This window comes from Ceratotherium simum, chromosome 8, assembly GCF_057802395.1.
Source record: "Ceratotherium simum simum isolate JZ-2026a chromosome 8, ASM5780239v1, whole genome shotgun sequence".
NCBI classification, from domain to species: domain Eukaryota; kingdom Metazoa; phylum Chordata; class Mammalia; order Perissodactyla; family Rhinocerotidae; genus Ceratotherium; species Ceratotherium simum.
Genome location: NC_141907.1, coordinates 72,287,849 through 72,314,034, shown reverse-complemented (window position 1 = coordinate 72,314,034; position 26,186 = coordinate 72,287,849). Strand labels below are relative to the sequence as shown.

Genomic DNA, 26,186 nt, shown 5'->3' with positions numbered 1-26,186 from the left:
AATTTCCCTCTCAGGACTGCTTTTGCTGCATCCCATGTGAGTTGGTATGGTGTATTTTCATTTTCATTTGTCACCAGATATTCACTGATTTCTCCTTTAATTTCTTCAGTGATCCATTGGTTGTTCAGTAGCATGTTGTTTAATCTCCACATCTTTGTCACTTTCCCAGCTTTTTTCTTGTAGTTGATTTCTAGTTTCATAGCATTATGGTCAGAAAAGATGCTTGTTATGATTTCAATCTTCTTAAATTTATAGAGGTTTGCCTTGTTTCCCAACATATGGTCTATCCTTGAGAATGTTCCATGCGCACTTGAGAAGAATGTGTAATCTGCTGTTTTTGGAACGAGTACTCTATATATATATTTGTTAAGTCCATCTGGTCTAGTTTTTTGTTTAAGTCCACTATTTCCTTGTTGACTTTCTGTCTGGATGATCTATCCATTGATGTAAGTGGGGTGTTAAGGTCCCCTACTATTATTGTGCTGTTGTTGATATCTCCTTTTAGGTTTGTTAATAGTTGCTTTATGTACTTTGGTGCTCCTTTGTTGGGTACATATATATTTATAAGTGATATGTCTTTTTAGTGGAGTGTCCCTTTTATCATTATCTATTACCCCTCTTTGTCTCTTGTTACCTGCTTTATCTTGAAGTCTACTTTGTCTGATATAAGTATGGCAACACCTGCTTTCTTTTGTTTGCCATTAGCCTAGGGTATCATCTTCCATCCCTTAACTCTGAGCCTGTGTTTGTCTTTAGAGCTGAGATGTGTTTCCTGGAGGCAGCAAATTGTTGGGTCTTGTTTTTTAATCCATCTAGCCACTCTGTGTCTTTTAATTGGGGAATTCAATCCATTTACATTTAGAGTGATTATTGATATATGAGGGCTTAATGCTGACATTTTATCACTTGTTTTTCAGGTGTTATGTATTTCCCTTGTTTCTTGTCCTGTGTATTTTGGACTACTAATCAGTTTGGTGGCTCTCTATGATGGTTTTCTCAGTTTTCTCTTTATTTATCATTTGTGTCTTTGTTCTGATTCTTTATTTAGTGGTTACCATGTGGTTTGTATGAAAGATCTCATGGATGAGATCATCCATGCCCTGATAGCCTTTTGTCCCCTTAGGATGAGCAGGTTTCATCCCTTCCCTCTTCCCCTTCTAAGTTGCTGTTGTCACAACTTATCCCATTATGTTTTGTGAATTTGTGGTTAAAATGAAGTGATAATATTTATTTTGAATGTTTTCCTTCTCTTTATCTTTAGAGTTATTATTAAGTGTTTACTAATCTGTTCTGATAGACAGTTGCAATTTTCTGATTTTGTCTGTCTATTTATCCCCTTGCTGAAGGCTTTATAAAGCATTTCTTTCTTTTTTTTCAGGTATGAGGGCCTTCTTGATCAAATGTTGTAGGCGGGGTCTTGTGGCAGTGAACTCCCTCAGCTTTTGTTTATCTGGGAAAGTTTTTATTTCTCCATCATATCTGAAGGATATTTTCACTGGATATAGGATTCTTGGCTGAAAGTTTTTGTCTTTCAAAATTTTGAATATATCATTCTACTCTCTCCTAGCCTGTAAGGTTTCTGCTGAAAAATCCACTGAAAGCCTGATAGGGCTTCCTTTGTAGGTTATTCTCTTCTGCCTTGCTGCCCTTAATATTTTTTCTTTGTCATTGACTTTAGCCAGCTTTACTAATACATGCCTTGGAGAAAGTCTTTTTACAGTGATGTAATTAGGAGCTCTGTTGGCTTCTTTTACATGTAATTCCAGCTCCTTCTCCAGGTTTGGGAAGTTCTTATTATTTCTTTGAACAAGCTCTCCTCTCCTTTTTCCCTCTCTTCTCCCTCTGGAATACCTATAATCCTTATGTTGCATTTCCTAATTGAGTTGGATATTTCTCAGAGAGTTTCTTCATTTCTTTTTATTTTATTTTATTATTTTATTTTATTATTTTTTTTTGTGAGAAAAATCAGCCCTGAGCTAACATCCACACCAATCCTCCTCTTTTTGCTGAGGAAGACTGACCCTGGGCTAACATCTGTGCCTATCTTCCCCCACTTTATATGGGATGCCACCACAGCATGGCCTGACAAGCGGTGCATCGGTGCGCACCCGCGATCTGAACCCAGGCCACCAGCAGCAGAGTGCATGCACTTAATTGCCACGCCATGGGGCTGGCCCCCTCTTCATTTCTTTTTAGTCTAAGTTCTCTCTCCTCTTCCATCTGAAGCATTTCTGTGTTCCTATCCTCCAGATTGCTAATTCTATCCTCCATATTGTCAGCTCCGTTGTTTAAGGACTCCAGATTTTTCTTTATCTCATCCATTGTGTTTTTCATCTTTTAACAATTCTGTTTGGTTTGGTTTTTCTTTATAGTTTTGATCTCTTTTGTGAAGAATTCCCTCTGTTCAGTAATTTGGTTCCTGATTTCATTGAACTGTCTTCCGGAATTCTCTTGTAGCTAGTTGAGTTTTCTTATGATGGCTGTCTTGAATTCTTTGTCATTTAGATTGTAGATTTCCAGGCCTTCAGGATTGATTTCTGGGTGTTTTTCTTTTTCCTTCTGGTCTGAAGTATTAATATATTTCTTTATACTGTTTGATGGAGTGGATTTGTGCCAGTGCATAGTGATAGCTTCTGGACGCAGGTTCCACCTGCTGCTACTTGGGGGGTGGGGGGATGGGCGGGAGCTGTGTAATCTGAGCCTGCTGCCACAATCCCTCTCAGCTGTGCCTGTCCAAGCCTGGATCACTCCTTGGGATCACAGCGGCCCTGTGGGGTCTCCCACCGAATGGGAAAGTAGTGACGCGGGGGGCTCAGGGCTGCTGTCACCTACTCCCAGAGTCCCACCGAGTTGTGCTCCCCGCTTTGGGTCTGCAGTGGTACTGTGGGCATTCATAGCAGCTGGGGGCTCATTCAGTTTCTGCTACCCTCTGCTGCTAGGTCACACCAGCTGTTGTGCTTGGTGGGTGGGACTTCCCCTCTGGGACTGAGCCAAAACTACTCCCTAGGACCCTGGTGGGATTATGGATTCTCCCACTGGATGAGAATGTGATCACATGGGAGCTCAGGTCTACTGCCACCTGCTCCCACAGACCCATGGAGTTGTGTTCCCCGCTTCAGGGCTGCAGCGGTACTATGGGCATTCACGGCAGCTGGGAGCTTGTTCACCCGGACTCGGAGCTCAGCCGCCCTCTGTTCCTAGGTCGCACCAACCATTGTCCTTGGTGGGTGGGACCTCCCCTCGGGTACCGAGCCAAAGCCACTCCCTGGGACTGCGGTGGGATTGTCAATTCTCCCACTGGACGAGAGAGTGATCACACGGGGGCTCAGGGCTACTGCTGCCTGCTCCCACAGTCCTGCTGAGACACACTTCTGCCGTTCGGGGCCATAGCAGTACTATGGGTGTTCACGGCAGCCAGGAGCTCGTTTGCCTGGGCAGCATCTCAGCCGCCCTCTGCTCCTAGTTTCCACCAGCTTTTGTGCTTGGTGGGCGGGGCTTCCCCACTGGGTCCAAACGGGCACTGCTCTCTGTGGGCCATGTGGCCCTGAGGGCTCTCCCACTAGATGGCAATCACATGGGGGCTCAGGGCTGCCATCACCTGTTTCCACAATCGCGTTGAGGCATGCTCCCACCCTCAGGGCCGCAGCGGTGCTATGGTTGCCCCAGCCGGGAAAGAAGTTGCACGCATGCCCTGTACAGCCTCGGGTCCAGGGGGGACCTATCTCCACCACCTCCTCAGGAGGTAGTCGATCCACCTTCAGATATATAGCTGTTCCGGTTTCTCAGGCATCCTGATGTGCTGTGTGGGTATCCGCTGCTGATCAATGAATGTCCTTTTAGTTGTAGTTCGAAGGGAGAGAGACACAGGGAACAGCTCACTCAGCCATGTTGCTGACGTCACCTTCTTTAAATTGTTTTGGGTATATACCCAAAAGTGGAATTACTGGATCATTTGATAATTCCATTAATTTTTTGAGGAACCACCATGCTGTCTTCTAAAGCAACTGCACCGTTTTGCATTCCTACCAGCGGTGCGCAAGGCTTTCAGTTTCTTCCCAGCCTTGCCAGTACTTGTTATTTTCTGTTTTTTTAATAATAACCACCCTAATTGGTATGAAGTGGTATCTCATTGTGGTTTTGATTTGCATTTCCCTAATGATTAGTGATGTTGAGCATCTTTTCATGTGCATACGTATTGGCCATTATGTCTTCTTTGGAGAAATGTCTATTCAAATCCTTTGCCCCCCCCCCCCACCCTTTTTTTCCTGAGGAAGATTTGCCCTGAGCTAACATCTGTTGCCAATCCTCCTTTTTTTGCTTGAGGAAGATTAGCCCTGAGCTAACATCTGTGCCAGTCTTACTCTAATTTGTATGTGGGTTGCTGCCACTGCATGGCTGAAGAGTGGCGTGGGTCTGTGCCCAGGATCTGAACCTCTGAACCTGGGCCGCTGAAGCGGAGCGCATCGAACTTAACCACTACGCCATGGGACCAGCTCCTCCTTTGCCTCTTTCTTAATTGGATTTTTGTTGTTGTTGTTGAACTGTAAGAGTTCTTTATATTTCTGGATATTAACCCCTTATTAGATAGGAATTTGCTAATATTTTCTGCCATTCTGTGCATTCTTCTCACTCTGTTGATAGTGTCCTTTGATGCACAAAAGTTTTAAATTTTGGCATAGTCCAGTTCCAGTTTTATCTGTTTTTTTCTTTTATTACCTGTGAGTTAATTTCCTTTCTGTTTTTTGATTTGTTTGATGTCAGGAGGTGGCTGGGACTCAGTTTTTTCTATTATATGGTTAGCACTTAATGTTAGTTTACCTTACCTAGTGTTAGTCATAAAGTGCCCTTAAAAATACGGTTTCATGGGTGGGGCCGGCCTGGTGGCCTAGTGGTTAAGTTCGATGTGCTCCACTTTGGCAGCCCAAGTTCAGGTCCCTGGCATGGACCTACACCACTCGTCAGTAGCCATGCTGAGGCAGCAACCCACATGCAAAATAAAGGAAGATTGGTGACAGTTGTTAGCTCAGGGTGAATCTTCCTCAGCGAAAAAAAAAAGTACTGTTTCATGATAAGACTTTGTAATGGGCTTTAGCATGCTCTGAACATAGGTCAATGTCACAGACCCCAGAGTCTCCTTGGGCTTCGTGTATGGAGACCCACACTGTGCCCGACTCTGATCTCCAAGCTTTATACCCACAGAATCAGGTTACACTCCTGGCCACAGAAGTGAATGGTATTATCCCCATTTTACTATTGAGAAAAGTTGCAGTAAGTTAAGTTGAATCTATTTTGATGTCTGGAAAAGGGTAATTGTTTATGAAAGAAAGAATAAGCATGAAAGTCAATTCCTCACTCAGGTAAAATAAAATATCTCCTGTGTGGAGTCAGATAATATTACTCTACAACGGATTTTTATTGTAGCTCTTTCCAGAGTTATATGGTTGTTTTTCTTTGCCTTCCCTGAGGGCTGTGTTCTTCTCTCGCTTGTTTCCAAACTTGCTAGTAGTTAATGGTTTGTACCCTGTGTAGATACCATATTTTCACCAAGCAGAGATTATACATCCCAGAATCTAGAGCCCATGGACCTTTTGTGTTGTGCAACAGGAAGCATTTGGGAAAAAATAGTGAGTAACCTGTTATCATTTCGAATTTTAAAAAGGAACTGGAAATCTAGCCATTAAAACTCTTGGTAGAAGAATCCAGAGAAATGAAGAAGAGCTTTAGCTGTTTCTTCAAATGTTTTCTGGAGAAATTGGGCATTGGATTTATTTTAATTTGTGTTGTTTTTTTTTTTTTTTTGTGAGCAAGATCAGCCCTGAGCTAACATCCATGCTAATCCTCCTCTTTTTGCTGAGGAAGACTGGCTCTGAGCTAACATCTATTGCCAATCCTCCTCCTTTTTTTCCCCAAAGCCCCAGTAGATAGTTGTATGTCATAGTTGCACATCCTTCTAGTTGCTGTATGTGGGACGTGGCCTCAGCATGGCCGGAGAAGCGGTACGTCGGTGCTTGACCGGGATACGAACCCCAGGGTGCCAGTAGCGGAGTGCACGCACTTAACCGCTAAGCCATGGGGCGGCCCTAATTTGTGTGTTTGGCTTAAGCTTGCTACCATGTTTTCATCATTTGAAATTGCTCAGGAGGCCAGTGGTTTGGTTCTCTTCTTTGGGAATGAATTATCCCAGAGAGATGTTCTCTTTGCTCTTTCTCTGACTTGTAAACTGACAAGCTGGGTTTTAATCACTCGTAGAGTATGAGCTTCTTTTCCTAATAGTTACATTACAGAGTTGTGATAGCTAAACAAATTAATGTATATTAAGAGAAAGGTATTTCAAAAAAATATGGATCAATAATTATATATTACAGACCTGGATTACCACCTTGGAAAGAATTAGAATACATTAAATTTTTTTAACAATAAAAACTATATTTACTATAAAATAAATTATCTTATGATTTAGAAGCCATTTCACTATCTACTAGTTCAGAATCATTATGAACATTATTGTACTGTTAGATGTAAGACTTACTAACAAATTGAGCTGAATTACTGCCATGTCCCATGTTTCTGAGATTAGCTTTTGCTTGATATTAGGCTTTTTTGTGCATAGAAATTTGCATAGCTGCTTGTGTAATAGGCCTGGCTATTTTCCGTTTATTAATTATTGTATAAACATTTACTTTTAAAACGGCCTGTTCCCTAAGTTCTTTCTTTATTTATTTATTTTTGGTGTTAAAAACAATTACTGAGCGTCTATGGACTTTTTCTTTTTGGGGTTGTAATCTTGGGTTTATGTTTTTTAAAATGTTTTCTTATTTTTGTGTCTTTTAAATGATGTACCACTTTTTTTTTTTTTTTAAAGATTTTATTTATTTATTTTTTCCCCCCAAAGCCCCAGTAGGTAGTTGTATGTCATAGCTGCACATCCTTCTAGTTGCCGTATGTGGGACACGGCCTCAGCGTGGCCGGAGAAGCGGTGTGTCGGTGCGCACCCGGGATCCGAACCCGGGCCGCCAGCAGCAGAGCGCACGCACTTAACCACTAAGCCACGGGGCCGGCCCCACTTTATTTCTTTCAGTTTCAACTCACACCCTCAATTCCAATTAAATTATTTGGTTACGAAGGGAAGCCCATCACTGTTTCAGGGATGTTGGCATGCTTTTGTAAAATCCATATTTCTATTGAAGTATTGATTAACTGTGTACTTTTCTTTTTTTACCTTAGTTATTTTGCTGAGAAAGAAACGTTAATAGTCTTTCTTTTCTTACAGGCACACAAATTAATTTTTCCTTCATAAGCACCACTTTATTTTCATTTTTGAGCACACTGGAAGCCATGTTGACTGCTGATGGTTGTGTGGTGGATGTATATATATAATAACGTGTGGATAGAAGTTTCCCTCTGCTGTCTTTCATTTTGCCACCTCATGTCTTAGTTTCTTCTTTACTCAACTTTTAAAAAGTGGCCAATAAAGGTTTTTAACCTTTGCGGGCTTTATTTGGCTCACTGTTTCTCTGTTCATACATAGTAATGGTGCTTGGTGTTCTTGTTAGTTAAAATTCAAGGCAGTAGTATTTTTACGACCTGTGTAATCATCAGCATGGCTGCCGTAACAAAGACCCACAGACTGGGTGCTTACACAGCAGAAATGTATTTCTTACAGTTCTGGAGATAGTTGGGTTCTGATGTGGGCCCTCTTCTGGCTTGTTGCCTTCTTGCTGTGTCATCGCCTGTCAGAGAGAGAGCTCTGATGTCTCTCGTTTTTCTTTTAAGGGCGCTAATCCCATCATGAGAGCCCTTTCTTCATGACCTCATCTAAACCTAATTACCTCCCAAAGACACTGTCACTAAATATTATCACGTCGAGGGTCGGGGCTTCAAAGTATGGATTGTGGGACACAGTTCAATCCATAGTAGCCCAGAATCGTGAATTTCAAACTGTGCTATATGGAGTTCCAGGGGTGCACTGTGGAGATGCAGGAGTAGGGGAGAGACCTGATGGGGCTCATACTTCCTCTCTGCTTTAACCAGAGCAGTTGTCTGTCTACTGTTATAAGATATCATTTGAGGAAAGAGTTTTGAGGGTAGAAAATTGACCTAAGAAGGTTTAATTGACTGGTGCTTTTGTTCCCTTTCTCTCATCGCAGAGCTGGGGTGCTCTTCTTCCTTACAACCAACCAGTGTTTCACCAGTGTGTCCGTCGTGGAGCTCTTCGTGATCGAGAAGAAGCTCTTCATGTGAGTAGGTCTCTGTTCTAGGTAGGGGGCTATCCATTATCAGGGCTGTTGGTCAAACTGGTCACGTCCAGAATCAGGCCACGATTGGTTCCTGGGGGTTACCAATGTTGATGGCAAAAAAACAGTCAGAGTCTGGGAGGAAAATCATGAGCATGTGGGGCCTGATACCAAGGGGAAAAGGAGTTTCAAGATTAGGACATAGCCAGGAAATCCAAATGCTGCAGAGAAAGCAAGCAATAAAGAGGCTGAAAAGGATCTTTTATTTTTAGCAAATGAGAAGTCATGGTGACCTTCATAAGTAAAGTTTGAGGGGCTTGATAGAAAGAAAGTAGTGGATTGAGCAGCAAGTTGCAAATGGGGAGATAAAGTTGACAAAGAATGTAGAGCAAGCTTAGCCCTCAATGGAAGGGGGATGGAAAGAGCCAGAGGACAGCCTTAAAATAACGAGCGGGCTGCTTTGTTTCTTGTGTTTTTCAACGTTGGAAGAGATTTGCCCATATTTACAAGCTGAGGAAAGGAATCATTAGAGAGGGAAAGAATGAAGATGTTGGTGGAAGAGTTTGGAATTACAGCAGGAAGATTGTCAGGAAGAGGAAGGATCTAGAACTTCAGAGGGGAGAAAATAAGATATGATAGCTGACAGGGATGTATGGTTGGCAGGCATGGTGGTTGAAGGAAGAAGTGCCATTTTCTTTCTTTCTTTTTTTTTGGTGAGGAAGATTAGGCCTAGCTAACACCTGTTGCCAGTCCTCCTCTTTTTTGCTGAGGAAGATTGGCCCAGGGCTAACATCTGTGCCCATCCTCCTCTACTTTATATGTGGGACGCCTGCCACAGCACGGCTTGATAAGTGGTGTGTAGGTCAGTGCCTGGGATCCGAATCTGCAAACCTTGGGCTGCCAAAGCAGAGTGTGTGAACTTAACCGCTACATCCCTGGGCCGGTCCCATCATTTTCTTTTTTATCATGAGAGTAGAAGTAGAAAGAGTTTAGTGATTGAAGCTGCATTGGGGGGCTTGAGTAATAGTCAAGCCCCCTGCATTAGGGGGCTTCTTCATAATCAGAAGTGGGGAGAAAGAAAAGCCTCTCCGACTGCTGAGATCAGCTACTGACGTGCTGTTCTTCAAGGAGAGCCAGTGTGGGAAGAGAGGAAGGAGATGCAGAACCTGTTTACCTGGAGTAGGTGTACTGAGGGCAAAGTGGGTGGCATGAGGAGGGGGCTCCATAATGAGAAGAGGGCTCATTGCCCAGAGCTCCTTGGGTATGACATCATCTCCTTGGGGATGACGCCCACCTGAGATGGTGCCTGATGCTGACAGGGATGAAGGGTGGCAGGTTAACCTTGAGGATGTGACAAGCTGTAGGTGTTAGACCTCTGGTGGCAGCAGAAATCTGTTCAGTAAGTGGTTTAATCATCTGGTCTGTGCCTTCTTAAACTAATGTATGATGGATGATATGAATTTTTGTTTTGTAGACATGAATATATCAGTGGATACTACAGAGTGTCATCTTATTTCTTTGGAAAACTGTTATCTGATTTATTACCCATGAGGATGATACCAAGTATTTTATTTACTTGTATAATATACTTCATGTTAGGTAAGCAATAAGACAAAAAGTATGTGTCTTTAGTCTTGGGCATGAGGGGAAGCTAATTTCTTTTTGCAAGTATTTTGGTTCTCAAAACTGTAAACCAAGCCATGAGATAAGGGAGCATCTATCCACTGCACATTCTGAAATAACTATTCTCTGAGGACATTTTTGTCAAGACTTTCCCAAACCAACTTTTTTTTTTTTTTTTTTTTGTGCTGAGGAAGATTTGCTCTGAGCTAATATCTGTCACCAGTCTTCCTCTATTTTGTATGTGGGTCGCTGCCACAGCATGGCTGACAAGTAGTATAGGTCCGTGCCTGGGATCTGAACCCCAGCCGCCGAAGTGGAGCACACCAAACTTAACCACTACACCACCAGGCTGGCCCCCAAACCAACTTTTAAAACTATTTATAAAACTATATTTTACTGAGAGATGCTTTGTGTCATATACAAATATGGAGAGCATTCATAAAACTCTTTGTGACTATGCTAGAGGAGCTGGAGCTGGGATATTTATTACTTATCTATTTATATTTGTGTGTGTGTGTGTGTGTATGTGTATAAAGATAATGAAAGAATAATTTTTGGGGTTTATTGGTTTAATAAAAATACTTGTTTGATAGATGTAGAAGATTCATTTGTGCATTGTGTTTAGGCTTCACCCAGGCTCATTGCATCAGAATTTCCTTATATTTTACTGATAAACACACAAACACACCAGAAATATATATATGTATTTTTGACGAAGCACTACAGGAGAAGATCCACTGATTGAGTTTAAACTTACATTTTACAAATAAGAGGTGTGTCATAAAGAATTAGGCATAGAACCTAGATCCTCAGACACCTGACTGGTGTTCTTATGGCTGTTCCAAATCTTCAGATCATACGACCCATAATAGTAAGTTTTATGAAACTTAATTTAACCCCATCCTCAACCCCAGAGTTATATGGTACTTTGTCTCAGGAGACTAGGGTTATGGGTTATCATAGTGTTATTTGCACAACAAACAATCCCAGATACACAGTGACCTAGGCAGTTGGATTAACTCCCTCTTTTCTTCCAAAGGATTGAAACCAAAGGTGGAGGCCTTCTTCATCATGATGTTTTCCCTTATGATGGTGGCTTATTCAGCCAGTTCTATGGGACTGGCCGTAGCAACAGGTCAGAGTGTGGTCTCCATCGCAACACTTCTCATGACCATCTGTTTTGTGTTTATGATGGTGAGTCGGAACTGTGCTTCTCTGAGAAGTAATTATTTCCCCTCACACCCTCCTGCAAATTCACCTGTCATGTAAAACCTGCTTTGGATTTTGTCAGGGGGACTATTTGCTTTAAGGAGGCCATGTATTGAAGGGTAGCTTATATTAGGGAATGCACCAGCTTTTTCTTGACTCTTCTCAGCCTTTTCTGCTTCTGTTCTAACATAGTTACTGTAACTTTAGTTAACATGTTGTTATAAATGAGCTTTTAAAGATGCTTCTTGGTGACATAGTGAAACCTTGATAAATTAGAACTTCAAAAACCAGAAAAATTTTGGTTGGAAGATTCCCTCATAAAAACGACAGGTTATGCTGGTGTAGGAGAACTGCTGGCTCATTGAACCAGCAGCTGAGGCGGTTGGGTTGGATCTTTTGCTCTCCAAGGGAAAGGCTAAGCTCCACGAGAAATAGAACAGTATGTGGCATGGGTAGTCTATCTTGGGTCCCTCCTATATTTTGAAAAGGAGTGTTTTAAAAAAATACTGAAGGGGCCGGCCCGGTGGCACAAGCGGTTAAGTGCGCGCGCTCCGCTGCGGCGGCCCGGGGTTCGCTGGTTCGGATCCCGGGCGCGCACCGACACACTGCTTGGTAAGCCATGCTGTGGCGGCGTCCCATATAAAGTGGAGGAAGATAGGCACAGATGTTAGCCCAGGGCCGTCTTCCTCAGCGAAAAAAAGAGGAGGATTGGCGGATGTTAGCTCAGGGCTGATCTCCTCACAAAAAAAAAAAAAAAAAAATACTGAAAAATTCCGAAGTCCACACAGTACTAGGTCCCCTGCGATCTGGGTTCCTGACATTTTCTTAAATCAATATATTTCTGCTTACCTTTTTTTTTTTAACGGTTACTTAATCCTAACCTTACATGCCCCTCAATTTTGCACGCACATAGCTGAATCAACAGGTGAAGGGAACCACTTACCATGTTTCCCTACTGCATCAAGGAAACAGGAATGCTTAGGCTATTTACTTAATACACATGTCCTTCTTGCTAGAGTACTAGAGTAGGAGTAGATGTCTTTAAAAGGTACGTAATTAGCACAAACTCTTGCCAAAGTATAATTCTTCCATTTCTGAGTTTGAAAACTATCAATGTAAACATTACTGAGAAAGTGACAAACCTTGTGTACATTTCCTCTAATGTCATCCAATAAATGTCCTTCAATATATAAAAATGTTTTGTTTGATATATTAGATGCTTTGATTTATTATTTAAAGGTTCCTATATACAACTTTTAAAACCAGTCATAAAATCGGATTTTACTCAGAGATGCTGCATGTTATATGTTAAGCACTTGGTTAGGTCAAGTTTAAAAATACATAGTCACACCAGCAACATTGTCACTGTTAGGCCCATCCCAGCATGCCTAGTGCCAGTTAGAAGTTTTATATGAATCTCTTCCTGTGTAGCCATCTCTTGCTGGATCGGTCCTTCCTGGGCTCTCCATTGTAATACTGCTTTGTGGTAAATTTAAACAAAGGTATTGACCATATTTTATGCTGCATTCCACCACATTATGCTGTGTATCAGTTCTAGGCTTTTGGTTTTAAGCATGCATTCTGAACTCCAAATTATTGCTAAAGTCATATGGACATAGAATGCAAACCATTGTAAACAACAAATCTTACTGTATTATGGAAGTAGAGAGGGGCGTGAGATGCTCAGGATATAGTCCAGTGTGTTGATTGGTGGGGACATACCGAGGTTGTCTCGTTCGAACAGTCAGTGCATACTGACCTCCCATTGTGTGCAGTTATAGAGAAAGTAAAAGCCTTGACAATTAAGGATCTTCCAATTAAATGAAATATATATCATAAATATATTGTCATTCCTTTAAAACCATAAACTGCCCCAGCTATGGAGAGGTATGCACATGCAGAGAGGATATGGTAAGTCTTGAGAGTAGTGAAAGGAATTTTAAGAAAGAGTTGGCCTTAGCAGAAATGTTTACAAGGTTCTAGGGGACTTAAAGAGGATAGTCTCTAGAATTCATGAGATGACTCCACCTATTCTGATTCTTGGTATTTGCTTTTTATAGATATTTTCAGGGCTGTTGGTAAATCTCAGAACCATTGCGTCTTGGCTCTCATGGCTTCAGTACTTCAGCATTCCCCGATATGGCTATACGGTAAGTTTTCCTTTTCTGTCATGTGACCGAATCTTTGTTCCCAAGCTGGGAACAACCAAAGTAAAGCCTAACCGTCTCATGTCCCTGGCCATGAGCTGTGAAAGTCTCCCATCCAGGAATTTCCTTTTGGGAGCAATGGATGAGAATTTTGTATTATTTTTGGTTAACATAAGGCCAGAGGTCACCTTGGTGGTCACTTGGGGTTTCTCCAGTCTCCCTGTTGTTTGAGGAGGTGAAGTCTGGGGAGATAACTCATAGTGAAGGAGAAAGATTGACTGACTAACTGATGTAAAAAAATAGAGTTTGTTTCAGTTCAATAAGGAAATAAGTGAGAATATGGGAGCCTAAAATACATATTTGATATTGAAAGGGAAATTAGAAGAAAAACAAAGACCGTATAAGACTTACAGCCTATTGGCTTTAGAAAGCGAATCAACTCCAAAGAAAACTGTGTCTTAATATAGTATGATTGAGTTTCTAACTCCCAAAGATTATTCCTGGTTTTGATGAAAACAAACAAGAAAATAAAAAAGATTGTTGCTATAAATTAACAATAGTTATTGAGTACCACTGTATCACTTTAATTATAGCGTTTATGGGGTTATAATATTGGAGAAAGAAGAAGAAAGAGCAATGGGGTAATATAGCCAGAGGTCTCCCTTCTTGGCCAAATACTTTACTTCCCTTGTATTAGATGCCAAAATCCCAGCCCAAGGCCTCTTGATTGCCAGGGAAAATAATTTTAGTTGCTTTGGTGTGACAAAGACTGTGAATGTGAAGCTTGGTTTATTTTTAGAAATAACAATGAAGATTAAACTAGGAGGACGTGATCGGGATAATTCTTTGGAAACTTTGAAATTTAAAACTATCTACGTTGCCCTGCTCCTCCTTGTGTTACAGGCTTTGCAGTATAACGAGTTTTTGGGACTAAACTTCTGCCCAGGACTCAATACAACAGCAAACGATAGCTGTAGCTATGCAATGTAAGTTTGCATTCAGTGTTGTAATGGGTTTGCTTATTGTTGTGGTGTGTTGTAGAAAGGCCGCTGGATTTAGAGCTGGTATGAGTCCTTACAGGGACACTGATTTCTGAGCCTACATTTTCTTCTCCATAAAGTGAGTTGCGAGACACTAAATTGCATGTGAGGTGCTGTACCACTCCTAGGTACTCTACTGCGGTCAAAATTGTATGTAAGTTGGAGAAGTGTTTCTTATGTGTTGTTTGTTTGGGACCTTTTAAAAGATCTTTTTGCTGTTTTGATTGTGGATTTTAGTTTTTATTTTCAGAACATTTGAATTTGTAATGAGCTGCTTTGATCTTGTAGCAAGGTGTCTGAACTGTACAGATTGTGTGAAGTGTGTGGATCTGTGAACTCGTGGGTTCCTGAGAGCCCAGCCCAGGGCTGCTAGTCAGAGCTGAAAGGGCAGCAGGAGCGGAAAGGGAGTGAACATTCCTGCCATACTCCTGGCACTTGCCTCATCCTCCTGCATTTAGGAGACATCGTGAAATCAAAGTCCGCACGGTTATTATTATTATTTTTAAACTGACTTGGAATACTCCCTATTGAAGGATGTATCCTCTAAAGAAAGAAACACATATTTCAGTAAGCTGAGAAGGAAATCCCATTTTTTGCATAATGTCAATAAAAGAGAAATGCAGATTTTAATAAAATTAGAGGATGGTGTTTTAAAAATTGAGTAACACTTTCCTTTTTGATGAATGGTTGTTAATGGTTTAATTTTGATACATTGACTAATGAGAGAAAAAGGAATGCTGGCATCCTAAATCTCATGACCATTCAAGTAGAATACAAATAATGCTTAATAACAGGACAAAATGCTATTTTGAAGTATTGCTGGAAAACCTTTATGAAGAGAAGTTTTCTTTATCCTGCCCAGTCCCTCTCTTTTGGTGTGGGTGTAACATTTTGTTTTTGAACAGCTAAATTCTAAGAGTTGCACAAAAAATGGTACCAGGCAATAATTGTGGCTGTGCCCAGCATTTTTAGTACCAGGGGCTGTTCTAACCTGTGGTGAGGCTGCTCCATCCTGCTCTACCCCAGCTACCACCAAGGCTTACACCTGATCACTGGGCCTGCTGGTGATGCCTTGCAGCTGAGCATCTGTGATGCTCATTCCATTCTTGGTATAAGAACCAACGGAGTGCAACTCTGGCAGGAAGCCCTTACTCATCTCTTTTCCTAGTTTTAGAATTCTTAGCTGTGTTCTTTTGCATGGGTGATTTGTGTGTAATGAGTCCTATAAAGAGCTTTGATCATCTTTGTAAGGGCCTTAGTTGTCATCTGCTAAAGCTGAGGTTTTCCCCATCAGGAGTAAATGAAAAATTACTTGATAAAAGTTTCTGCCCTTTGAGAGAGCAGCATCGTAGATTTGGAAACAAATGAATTTGGAGATGCTAGCAACTTAGTTCAAAGTATGAGTCTGTGACCTTGGCCAGGCACCTTAAACCTTAGTTTCTTCATCTTTTAAATGTGTATAATATCTACCCCATTGGGTTGTTTTAGGGATTAACTAAACTACTCTACGCAGGTTGCTTAGCGTAGTATCTGGCAGAATTGTAAGTACTCATTGACTGTTACCTATTATATATGAAGAGATAGTTATTTAAGACTTGGTAACCTATAGGCTTCTTTAACTAAGGAACAGTAAATGTATTGAGTAAAATTTGACAGATGCTAAGAATGAAGTCATATTCTTTTCCTGTTGAATTTCAGATGTACGGGCGAAGAATATTTGAAAAACCAGGGCATCGATCTGTCACCTTGGGCTCTGTGGAAGAATCATGTAGCCCTGGTGTGCATGACTGTTATCTTCCTTACAATTGCCTACCTAAAATTGTTATTTCTTAAAAAATATTCTTAAACTCTTTATATTACATGATTTACGCACATATTAAAAAGAGAACACCTTGATTTATTATTTTAAGTCTTCATTGAAGTTTTGTTGTTGTCTTCTTTTCATTTGCCATCATAGTGTTATTTAGCAAGAATTATTTTCAACAGAAACATTCCTAGAAATCACAATGAACTTCATGAATTATATGTGAAGGAAACCAAGACATAAACTAGTGATATTATGTCCTGCATATTAGTTCATCTAGTCAGACAGTAACCATGGGGGAGAAATCTAGTTTAGTTTATTGACCTAAAAAAGAATTGAATTCTAGAAACTCATGACAAGTTACTGATTTCTCTGGTATCAGTTTCCTCATCTTTAAAATAAATAGGTGGGTTAGTTGCCCTTCAGTTCAATATTATATGAATCTATAGTCTGCCATTATTTAATAAATAATAAATAACAAATGTATATATATATAAATGCTGTAGTGAAAGGTCTAAACTGTGTTGAAAAAAAACGCAGTGTTATTTACAGGGTAAAAATGGCAATATGATAGAAAAAGCTTTGATAAGCCTTTTAAGGGTATTAGAACTTACTGAGATTTCTCTCTAGTGGAATTTGAATATCTCAGGGGTATTGGCTGGGCTTTTGGACTGTCGGTTTAGAGGGCCTGGAGTCTGGTGACTTACCCCTTGTGGGGTGGTTCAGTGATTTGTGACCTGGGTGTGCATTCGAGTCTCCTGAGGAACTTTGCTCATATACAGATGTCTGGGCCCCTTGAGTCCCACTGCATCAGTACCTCCAGTGCTACTTCCGTAGAGAACTGTTCACGCCAGGCAATTTCCAAGATCCTTCCCAGCTCTGAAAATTTTAGACTTATGATATAATAACTATTATAACTGGCCCTATAAAGGCCAGTTTCTTCCCTACACACACATCTCATTTATTGACACATCTTCTCTTCATTCTAACCTTTACCAGTAATAGGGAATTGTTTTTTTTAAGTTCTTTCTTATTGGAGGGTAATGTAGGGGAAAGTACAGTTCAATGAATTATCATAAAAGGACCATACCATGCAACCACCAATGCAGGTCAAGAAATAGGACATTACCAGCACATGGAAGCCCCCTCGTGCCCTTCTCCCAATCACTACGTCCTCCCTTCTCTCTGGGTTGTTTTTGCAATGACACTTGTGTACTCCCCTCTGTTGCTGTGTTATCAGAACATCACTAGAGCTCAGTTTTGTGTTCCTGTATGCACAGGTACATCCTTAATTAAGTCCCCCCTCCCCGTTTTAATAAACTGTTAATTTTGGAATAATTTTAGATTTACAGAAAAGTTGCAAAGATAGTGTGGAAAGTTCCCATTTTCCCTTTGCCCCGCTTCCCTTAATGTTGACATTTTATATACCATGGTAGATGTCAAAACTTAGAAATTAACACTGGTACATTACTGTTAATTAAATCATGCACTTTATTCAGATTTCATCACTTTTCCACTAATATTCGTTTATTGTTCCAAGATCCAGTTTAGGAGATCACATCACATTTAATCCCTCTTTTTTTTTTTTTAATAATTTTGTTTATTTTTTCCCCCAAAGCCCCAGTAGATAGTTGTATGTCATAGCTGCACATCCCTCTAGTTGCTGTATGTGGGACGCAGCCTCAGCATGGCTGGAGAAGCGGTGCGTCAGTGTGCACCCGGGATCCGAACCCGGGCCACCAGCAGTGGAGCGCGTGCACTTAACCGCTAAGCCACGGGGCCGGCCCTGCACATCCTTCTAATTGCTGTATGTGGGATGTGGCCTCAGCATGGCTGGAGAAGTGGTGTGTCGGTGCGCGCCTGGGATCCGAACCCGGGCCACCAGCAGCAGAGCGCGCGCACTTAACCGCTAAGCCACGGGACCGGCCGTAATCCCTAAAGTAAATACTTTTCAAGCCAGCCCTGATGGCCTAGTGGTTAAAGTTTGGTACACTCCTCTTCAGTGGACTGGGTTTGGTTCCCTGGAAGCAGAACCACACCACTCATCTGTCAGTAGCCATGTGGTGGCGGTGGCTCACATAGAAGTAGAAGGACTTAAAACTATGTACTAGAGCTTTGGGGATGAAAATAAATAAATAAATAAATACATTCATACATACATACATACATACATACTTTTCAGTATTATAGGAAGTAAATGAGCCGAGGATCTCCAGAATGCAGCCTCCCTGTGAGTGGTCATCTTGGGTTAGCGTCAGTGGGTGCCCTGCCATATTGTTGCAAGATCAATCTGATGACATAGTATTGTATTTTTATCTTTGAACTTTAAGGAACATTTTTATCTTTTTTATGACATCTGAGTAAAACTTCATCTTGTAACACATTATCACATCCTCTTTTTACTTTATTGTTATTGACCATCAGTATTATTTCAGTTGTTTTTGTTCTTGGTACAATTCCTCCTTTTTTTGTGTGTGTGAGGAAGATAGGCCCTGAGCTAACATCTGCCAATCCTCCTCTTTTTGCTGAGGAAGACTGGCCCTGGGCTAACATCCATCCCCATCTTCCTCCACTTTATATGGGACGCTGCCAGAGCACGGCTTGCCAAGCAGTGCGTCTGTGCGCGCCCAGGATCCGAACCGGCGAACCCCGGGCCGCTGCAGTGGAACGTGTGCACTTAACCGCTTGCGCCACCAGGCCGGCCCCTGCAGTTTCTCCTTTTTATATAACCTGGCTCATAGTTCTCTGTCTACACTCTGCCCTCATTACAGAGAGAAATATATATCTATACTTTATGCACAAATATAGTGAAACAAAACAGCCAAAAATATTAATACTTACTTTTTTTTTTTTTTATTGATGTTTTAATGGTTTCTAACATTGTGAAATTTTGGGTTGTACATTTTTGTTTGTCCATCACCACATATATGACTCCCTTCACCCCTTGTGCCCACCCCCCACCCCCCACCCCCACTGCCCTGGTAACCACAGTCCAGTTTTCTCTGTCCATGTGTTGGTTTATATTCCACATATGAGTGAGATCATGCAGTGTTTGTCTTTCTCTTTCTGGCTTATTTCACTTAACATAATACGCTCCAGGCCCATCCATGTTGTTGCAAATGGGACGATTTTGTCTTTTTTTATGGCTGAGTAGTATTCCATTGTATATATATACCACATTTTCTTAATCCAGTCATCAGTCGAGGGACATTTAGGTTGCTTCCACTTCTTGGCTATGGTGAATAATGCTGCAATGAACATAGGGGTGCATAAGCCTCTTTGGATTGTTGATTTCAGGTGCGTTGGATAGATTCCCAGTAGTGGGATGGCTGGATCATAGGGCATCTCTATTTTTAATTCTTTGAGGAGTCTCCATACCGTTTTCCATAGAGGCTGCACCAATTTGCATTCCCACCAGCTGTGTATGAGGGTTCCTGTTTCTCCACATCCTCTCCAACATTTGTTGTTTTTTTGTCTTGGTGATTATAGCCATTCTAACAGGCGTGAGGTGGTATCTTAGTGTTGTTTTGATTTGCATTTCCCTGATGATTAGTGATGTTGAGCATCTTTTCATGTGCCTATTGGCCATCTGTATATCTTCCTTGGAGAAGTGTCTGTTCATTTCCTCTGCCCATTTTTTGATCGGGTTGTTTGTTTATTTGTTGTTCAATTGTGTGAGTTCTTTATATATTATGGAGATCAACCCCTTGTCAGATGTATGTTTTGCAAATATTCTCTCCCGGCTGGTTGGTTGGTTGTTCATTTTGATTCTGGTTTCATTTGTCTTGTAAAAGCTCTTTAATCTGATAAAGTCCCACTTGTTTATTTTTTCTTTAGTTTCCCTAGTCTGGGTAGGCATGTCATCCGAAAAGATTCCTTTAAAACCAATGTCAAATAGTGTGTTGCCTATAATTTCTTCTATGAGTTTTATAGTTTCAGGTCTCACCCTCAGGTCTTTGATCCATTTTGAGTTAATTTTTGTGAATGGCGATAGCACATGGTCCACTTTCATTCTTTTGCATGTGGCTGTCCAGTTTTCCCAACACCATTTATTGAAGAGACTTTCCTTTCTCCATTGCATGTTCTTAGCACCTTTGTCGAAAATTAGCTGTCCGTATATGTGTGGTTTTATTTCTGGGCTTTCAATTCTGTTCCATTGATCTGTGTGTCTGTTTTTGTACCAGTACCATGCTGTTTTGATTACTATTGCTTTGTAGTATGTTTTGAAGTCAGGAATTGTGATGCCTGCTGCTTTGTTCTTTTTCTTTAGGATTTCTTTAGCTATTCGGGGTCTTTTGTTGCCCCATATAAATTTTAGTATTTTTTTTCTATTTCTGTGAAGAATGTCATTGGGATTCTGATTGGGATTGCATTGAATCTGTAGATTGCTTTAGGTAATATAGACATTTTAACTATGTTTATTCTTCCAATCCACGTGCATGGGATATCTTTCCATTTCTTTATGTCGTCGTGGATTTCCCTCAATAATGTCTTGTAGTTCTCATTGTATAGGTCCTTCACCTCCTTGGTAAGATTTATTCCTAGGTATTTTATTCTTTTTGATGCAATTGTAAATGGTATTATCTTTTTGAGCTCTCTTTCTTTTAGTTCATTATTAGCATATAGAAATGCAACTGATTTTTGTAGATTGATTTTGTACCCTGCAACTTTGCTGTAGTTGTTGATTGTTTCTAACAGTTTTCCAACAGATTCTTTAGGGTTTTCTATATATACAATCATGTCATCTGCAAATAGTGAGAGTTTCACTTCTTCGTTACCTATTTGGATTCCTTTTATTCCTTTTTCTTGCCTAATTGCTCTGGCCAAAACCTCCAGTACTATGTTGAACAGGAGTGGTGAGAGTGGGCAGCCCTGCCTCGTTCCTGTTCTCAGAGGAATGGCTTTCAGTCTTTCCCCGTTGAGTATGATGTTAGCTGTGGGTTTGTCATATATGGCCTTTATTATGTTGAGGTACTTTCCTTCTATTCCCATTTTATTGAGAGTTTTTATCATAAATGGATGTTGTATCTTGTCAAATGCCTTCTCTGCGTCTATTGAGACGATCATGTGGTTTTTATTCTTTGTTTTGTTGATGTGATGTATCACGTTGATTGATTTGCGGATGTTGAACCATCCCTGCGTCTCTGGTATAAATCCCACTTGATCATGGTATATGATCTTTTTAATATATTGTTGTATTCGGTTTGCCAATATTTTGTTGAGGATTTTTGCATCAATGTTCATCAGCGATATTGGCCTGTAATTTTCTTTCTTTGTATTGTCTTTGTCTGGTTTTGGTATCAGGGTGATGTTGGCCTCATAGAATGATTCAGGAAGTGTTCCATCTTCCTCTATTTTTGCAATAGTTTGAGGAGGATGGGTATTAAATCTTCTTTGAATGGTTGGTAGAATTCACTGGAGAAGCCATCTGGTCCTGGACTTTTAGTTTTTGGGAGGTTTTTGATTACTATTTCAATCTCTTTACTTGTTATTGGTCTATTCAGATTCTCCATTTCTTCTTGGTTCAATTTTGGGAGGTTGTATAAGTCTAAGAATTTATCCATTTCTTCTAGATTGTCCAATTTGTTGGCATATAATTTCTCATAGTATTCTCTTATAATCCTCTGTATTTCCATGGTATCCGTTGTAATTTCTCCTCTTTCATTTCTAATTTTATTTACTTGAGCCTTTTCTCTTTTTTCTTAGTAAGCCTGGCTAAGGGTTTGTCTATTTTGTTTATCTTCTCGAAGAACCAACTCTTTGTTTCATTAATCCTTTCTACTGTTTTTTGGTCTCAATATCATTTATTTCTGCTCTGATTTTTATTATTTCTCTCCTTCTGCTGGCTTTGGGCTTTGTTTGTTCTTCTTTTTCTAGTTCTGTTAGGTGTAATTTAAGGTTGCCTATTAGGGCTTTTTCTTGTTTGTTAAGGTGGGCTTGTATCGCTATGAGTTTCCCTCTCAGGACCGCTTTTGCTGCATCCCATATGGTTTGATATGGCATGTTATCATTTTCGTTTGTTTCCAGATAGTTTTTGATTTCTCCTTTAATTTCATCCATGATCCATTGGTTGTTCAGTAGCATGTTGTTTAATCTCCACATTTTTGTCACTTTCCCAGTTTTTTTTTCCTGGTTCATTTCCAGTTTCATAGCCTTATGGTCTGAAAAGATGCTTGTTATGATTTCAATCTTCTTAAATTTATTGAGGCTTGCTTTGTTTCCCAACATATGGTCTATCCTAGAGAATGTTCCATGCGCGCTTGAGAAGAATGTGTATTCAGCTGTTTTTGGATGGAGTGCTCTGTATATGTCTACTAGGTCCATCTCGTCCAGTTTTTCATTTAAGTCTAATATTTCTTTATTAACTTTTTGTCTGGATGATCTATCCATTGCTGTAAGTGGGGTGTTAAGATCCCCTACTATTATTGTGTTGTTGTTGATTTCTCCTTTTAGGTTTGTTAATAGTTGCTTTATGTACATTGGTGCTCCTGTGTTGGGTGCATATATATTTATAAGTGATAGGTCTTCTTGATGGAGTGTCCCTTTTATCATTATATATTTCCCTTCTTTGTCTTTCTTAACCTGTTTTATCTTGAAGTCTACTTTGTCTGATATGAGTATGGCAACACCTGCTTTCTTTTGTTTGCCATTAGCTTGGAGTATTGTCTTCCATCCTTTCACTCTGAGCCTGTGCTTGTCTTTAGTGCTAAGATGTGTTTCCTGAAGGCAGCATATTGTTGGGTCTTGCTTTTTAATCCATCCTGCCACTCTGTGTCTTTTGATTGGAGAGTTCAATCCATTTACATTTAGGGTAATTATTGAAATATGAGGGCTGAATGTTGCTGTTTTGTCACTTATTTTCTGGTTCTTTTGCATTTCCTTTGTTTCTTGTCCCATTTGTTTTGGACTGCCAATTCAGTTTGGTTGTTCTGTCTTATGATTCTTCTAGTTTTCTCTTTGTTTATCATATGTGGTTTTGCTTTGATTATTTGTTTAGTGGTTACCTTGAGGTTTGGGCAAAAAATCTTGTGTATGAGATAGTCCATTATCTGATAGCCTCCTATTTCCTTATACTAAGTCAATTCAGTCACTTTCCTCTTCCCCTTCTAAGTTGCTCTTGTTATACCTTATTCTATCTTGTGTTGTGGCTGTGTGTTTACAGTGATGAGGTTAAATTTATTTTTGGTGAATTTCTTCCTTTGATCTTTGAGTTTAGTATTTAAGTGGTTGCTAACCTATTCCGGTAAAGATCTACTATTTCTCTGATTTTGTCTACCTACTTTTCTCCTTCCTCCAAGCTTTGTGTTCCCTTTCTCTTTTTTTCAGGCCTGAGGGCCTTCTTGAGTATTTCTTGTAGTGGGGGTCTCGTGGCCATGAACTCCCTTAGCTTTTGTTTTTCTGGGAGAGTTACTATTTCTCCATCATATTTGAAGGATATTTTTGCTGGATAGAGTATTCTTGGCTGAAAGTTTTTGTCTTTTAGTATTTTGAATATATCATTCCAGTCTCTTCTAGCCTGAAAAGTTTCTGTTGAGAAATCCGCTGAGAGCCTGATGGGAGTTCCTTTGTACGTTATTTTTTGTTTTTGTCTAGCTGCCCTTAATATTGTTTCTTTGTCGTTGACCCTGGCTAGCCTTACCACTAGGTGTCGTGGTGAAGGCCTTTGTCTGTTAATATATATAGGTGTCCTGTTGGCTTTGCTTACTGGTATTTCCTGCTCCTTCCCCAGATTTGGGAAATTTTCAGCTATTATTTCCTTGAATAGGCTCTCTGTTCCTCTTTCCCTCTCCTCTCCCTCAGGAATACCTATAATTCTTATGTTACATTTTCTAATAGAGTCAGATATTTCTCGGAGTCTTTCTTCATTTCTTTTTAGTCTTAGTTCTCTCTCTTCTTCCATCTGGAGTATATCTGTATTCCTAGCCTCTAAAGTACTAATTCTTTCCTCCATATTGTCAGCTCTGTTCTTTAAAGATTCCAGATTCTCCTTTATCTCCTCCATTGTGTTCTTCATCTCCATCAGCACTGATTGGTTTTTCTTTATGATTTCAATGTCTTTTGTGAAGAAACTCCTAATCTCATTGAATTGTTTGTCTGTGTTGTCTCGTATTTCGTTGAGTGTTTTTATGATAGCTATTTTGAAATCTCTGTCATTTAGTTTATGGATTTCTGTGTCTTCGGGGTTGATTTCTGGGTGCTTGTCATTTTGTTTCTGGTCTGGTGATTTCATATATTTTTGCATTGTGGTTCCTGTGTTGGTTTTGATTTTCCTCATCCTGGAAGTCTCTGGTTGCAATTTCCACCTGCCGCCACTGTCTGGTGGTAAAGGGCTGTGTAGTCTAAGCCCCCTGTGCTCTGCCCCAGTTTTTCTGCTGCGATCCGCAGTTTTGTTTTGTTTTTTTTTCCCGCTGCGATCCACGGGTCCAGTCCAGTTTGTTCAGGTCTGCCTCTGATCGCTAGGTCTGGTCTGGTCGAGCTGCAGAGTCCGGGTTGCGGGGAGGGGGCAGCTCTCTCTTTTGACCTCTGGGTCCCTGACGTGGGAGGCTTCTCGTTTGCCCCTCTTTATCCGCTCTCTGGGGTGCTCAGGTGTTGATGGTAGCCCTGTGGCTCCTCTGAGTCCTCTGTGCGGGAGTTTCCCACTGGCTGAGAGAGTCCGAAGAGCCACGGTTTCCCGGCCGAGGGCCGCCCCTCCCCCCTCTCTGGGAGCCTCGCGGACCGGGATCGCTGATCTGATGGGGAGGGAGCGGCGGAGTTCTCCTTACCTCTCCCCACTTCCTCCGGGGGCCCAGCACGTTCCGTTCCGTTCTCAGATGTGCGGCAGTGTGGGTCCCTCCGCTCTAGGTTTTCACTGTCTGGGATTCCGTTGTTGGTCTGTGGCTGTTGCTTTTGTTGTATCTTGTGGGGGAAGAATTCACGGGAAAGCTCACTCCGCCATGATGCTGACGTCACCTCTTAATACTTACTTGTAAAATTAAGAATTTAAATACATCCTCTTATACGTATCCTGCCTTTGTATTACAATTACCTTTTAAATAATTCTTTTTAAATTATTTTGGTAAGAAATACATAACATAAAATTTACCATTTTAACCATTTTTAAATTAAGAACATTTTTAAAAGTATAAGTAAAAGCATAGGTCCTTTAAAGTAGAAAAGAAAATATTACTTTATAGAAATTTAGTTCGGAATGTCTATATTCTTTTTTGTGTGTGTGAGGAACATTAGCCCTGAGCTAACATCTGTTGCCAATCCTCCTCTTTTTTGCTGAGGAAGATTGGCCCTGGGATAACATCCGTGCCCATCTTCCTCTACTTTATTTGGGAGGCCGCCACAGCATGGCTTGACAAGTGGTGTGTTGGTGTGCGCCCGGGATCCGAACCCACGATCTCCAGGCCGCAGAAGTGGAGCGCGTGCACTTAACTGGGCTGGCGCCCAGAATGTCTATATTCTTTTGAATTTTGTTTTTATTTTCTTGGATGTCAGAAGAACTGATCTATAACGTAGAGGATAAATTAATTATTTTGGGGGCTGGCCCTGTGGCTTGGTGGTTAAGTGCGCGTGCTCTGATGCTGGTGGCCCGGGGTTCGGATCCCGGGCACACACGGAGGCACCACTTCTCCGTCTATCCTGAGGCCGAGTCCCACATACAGCAACTAGAATGATGTGCAGCTATGACATACAACTATCTACGGGGGCTTTGGGGGGAAAAAATAAATAAATAAAATCTTAAAAAAAAAAATTAATTACTTTGGTTTAAAATAAAAGAAGCCTCAGGAATAAATGAATGTTAGCTACTGTTTATACCCCTTCAGTTGTTCTCATGGGGCTCTCAGGGAAGAGTGCAAGAAGACTTGCTCTGGAAGGCTCCTTGGTGTGTTGGGTGATGTAGTAAGAAAGGAAAGGAAAAGTGGGCAGGTTGAAGGGAGTTGAAGAGGGGAGTGTACATACTCATCTGTTTCCCCATCTTTGAAACCATCCTTTGTTGTCTTTAGATCTGAATTGTATTACCCTCAATACCATCTACGTATATTTGAAAAGTAGCATTGCTCATATTTATAGGTCATCTTTAGGCCCCCCAACCCCGCCCCATGCTTGCTCAGTGGGCCCCAGGGCAGACTAGTCGGGGTGG

General features: G+C 40.8%; 1 protein-coding gene across 9 annotated transcripts in view; it reads left to right on the top strand.

Moving 5' to 3' along the window:
* ABCG2 (ATP binding cassette subfamily G member 2 (JR blood group)) overlaps positions 1 to 16,156 on the top strand; it is a 68,060-nt gene extending 51,904 nt beyond the window's left edge. For 6 of the 9 annotated variants that reach the window (XM_087434570.1, XM_004430944.3, XM_087434566.1 and 3 more), the window contains 6 exons: positions 8,148 to 8,237; positions 9,709 to 9,833; positions 10,897 to 11,051; positions 13,127 to 13,216; positions 14,117 to 14,199; positions 15,952 to 16,156. In XM_087434570.1, the coding sequence (XP_087290696.1) occupies positions 8,148 to 8,237; positions 9,709 to 9,833; positions 10,897 to 11,051; positions 13,127 to 13,216; positions 14,117 to 14,199; positions 15,952 to 16,099 (691 nt within the window). In that variant the 3' untranslated portion in view covers positions 16,100 to 16,156. The remainder of the gene's footprint in view (positions 1 to 8,147; positions 8,238 to 9,708; positions 9,834 to 10,896; positions 11,052 to 13,126; positions 13,217 to 14,116; positions 14,200 to 15,951) is intronic. The other 3 variants (XR_015552948.1, XM_087434567.1, XM_087434569.1) reach the window with 3 other exon arrangements.
* The last annotated feature ends 10,030 nt before the right edge of the window (positions 16,157 to 26,186 follow it).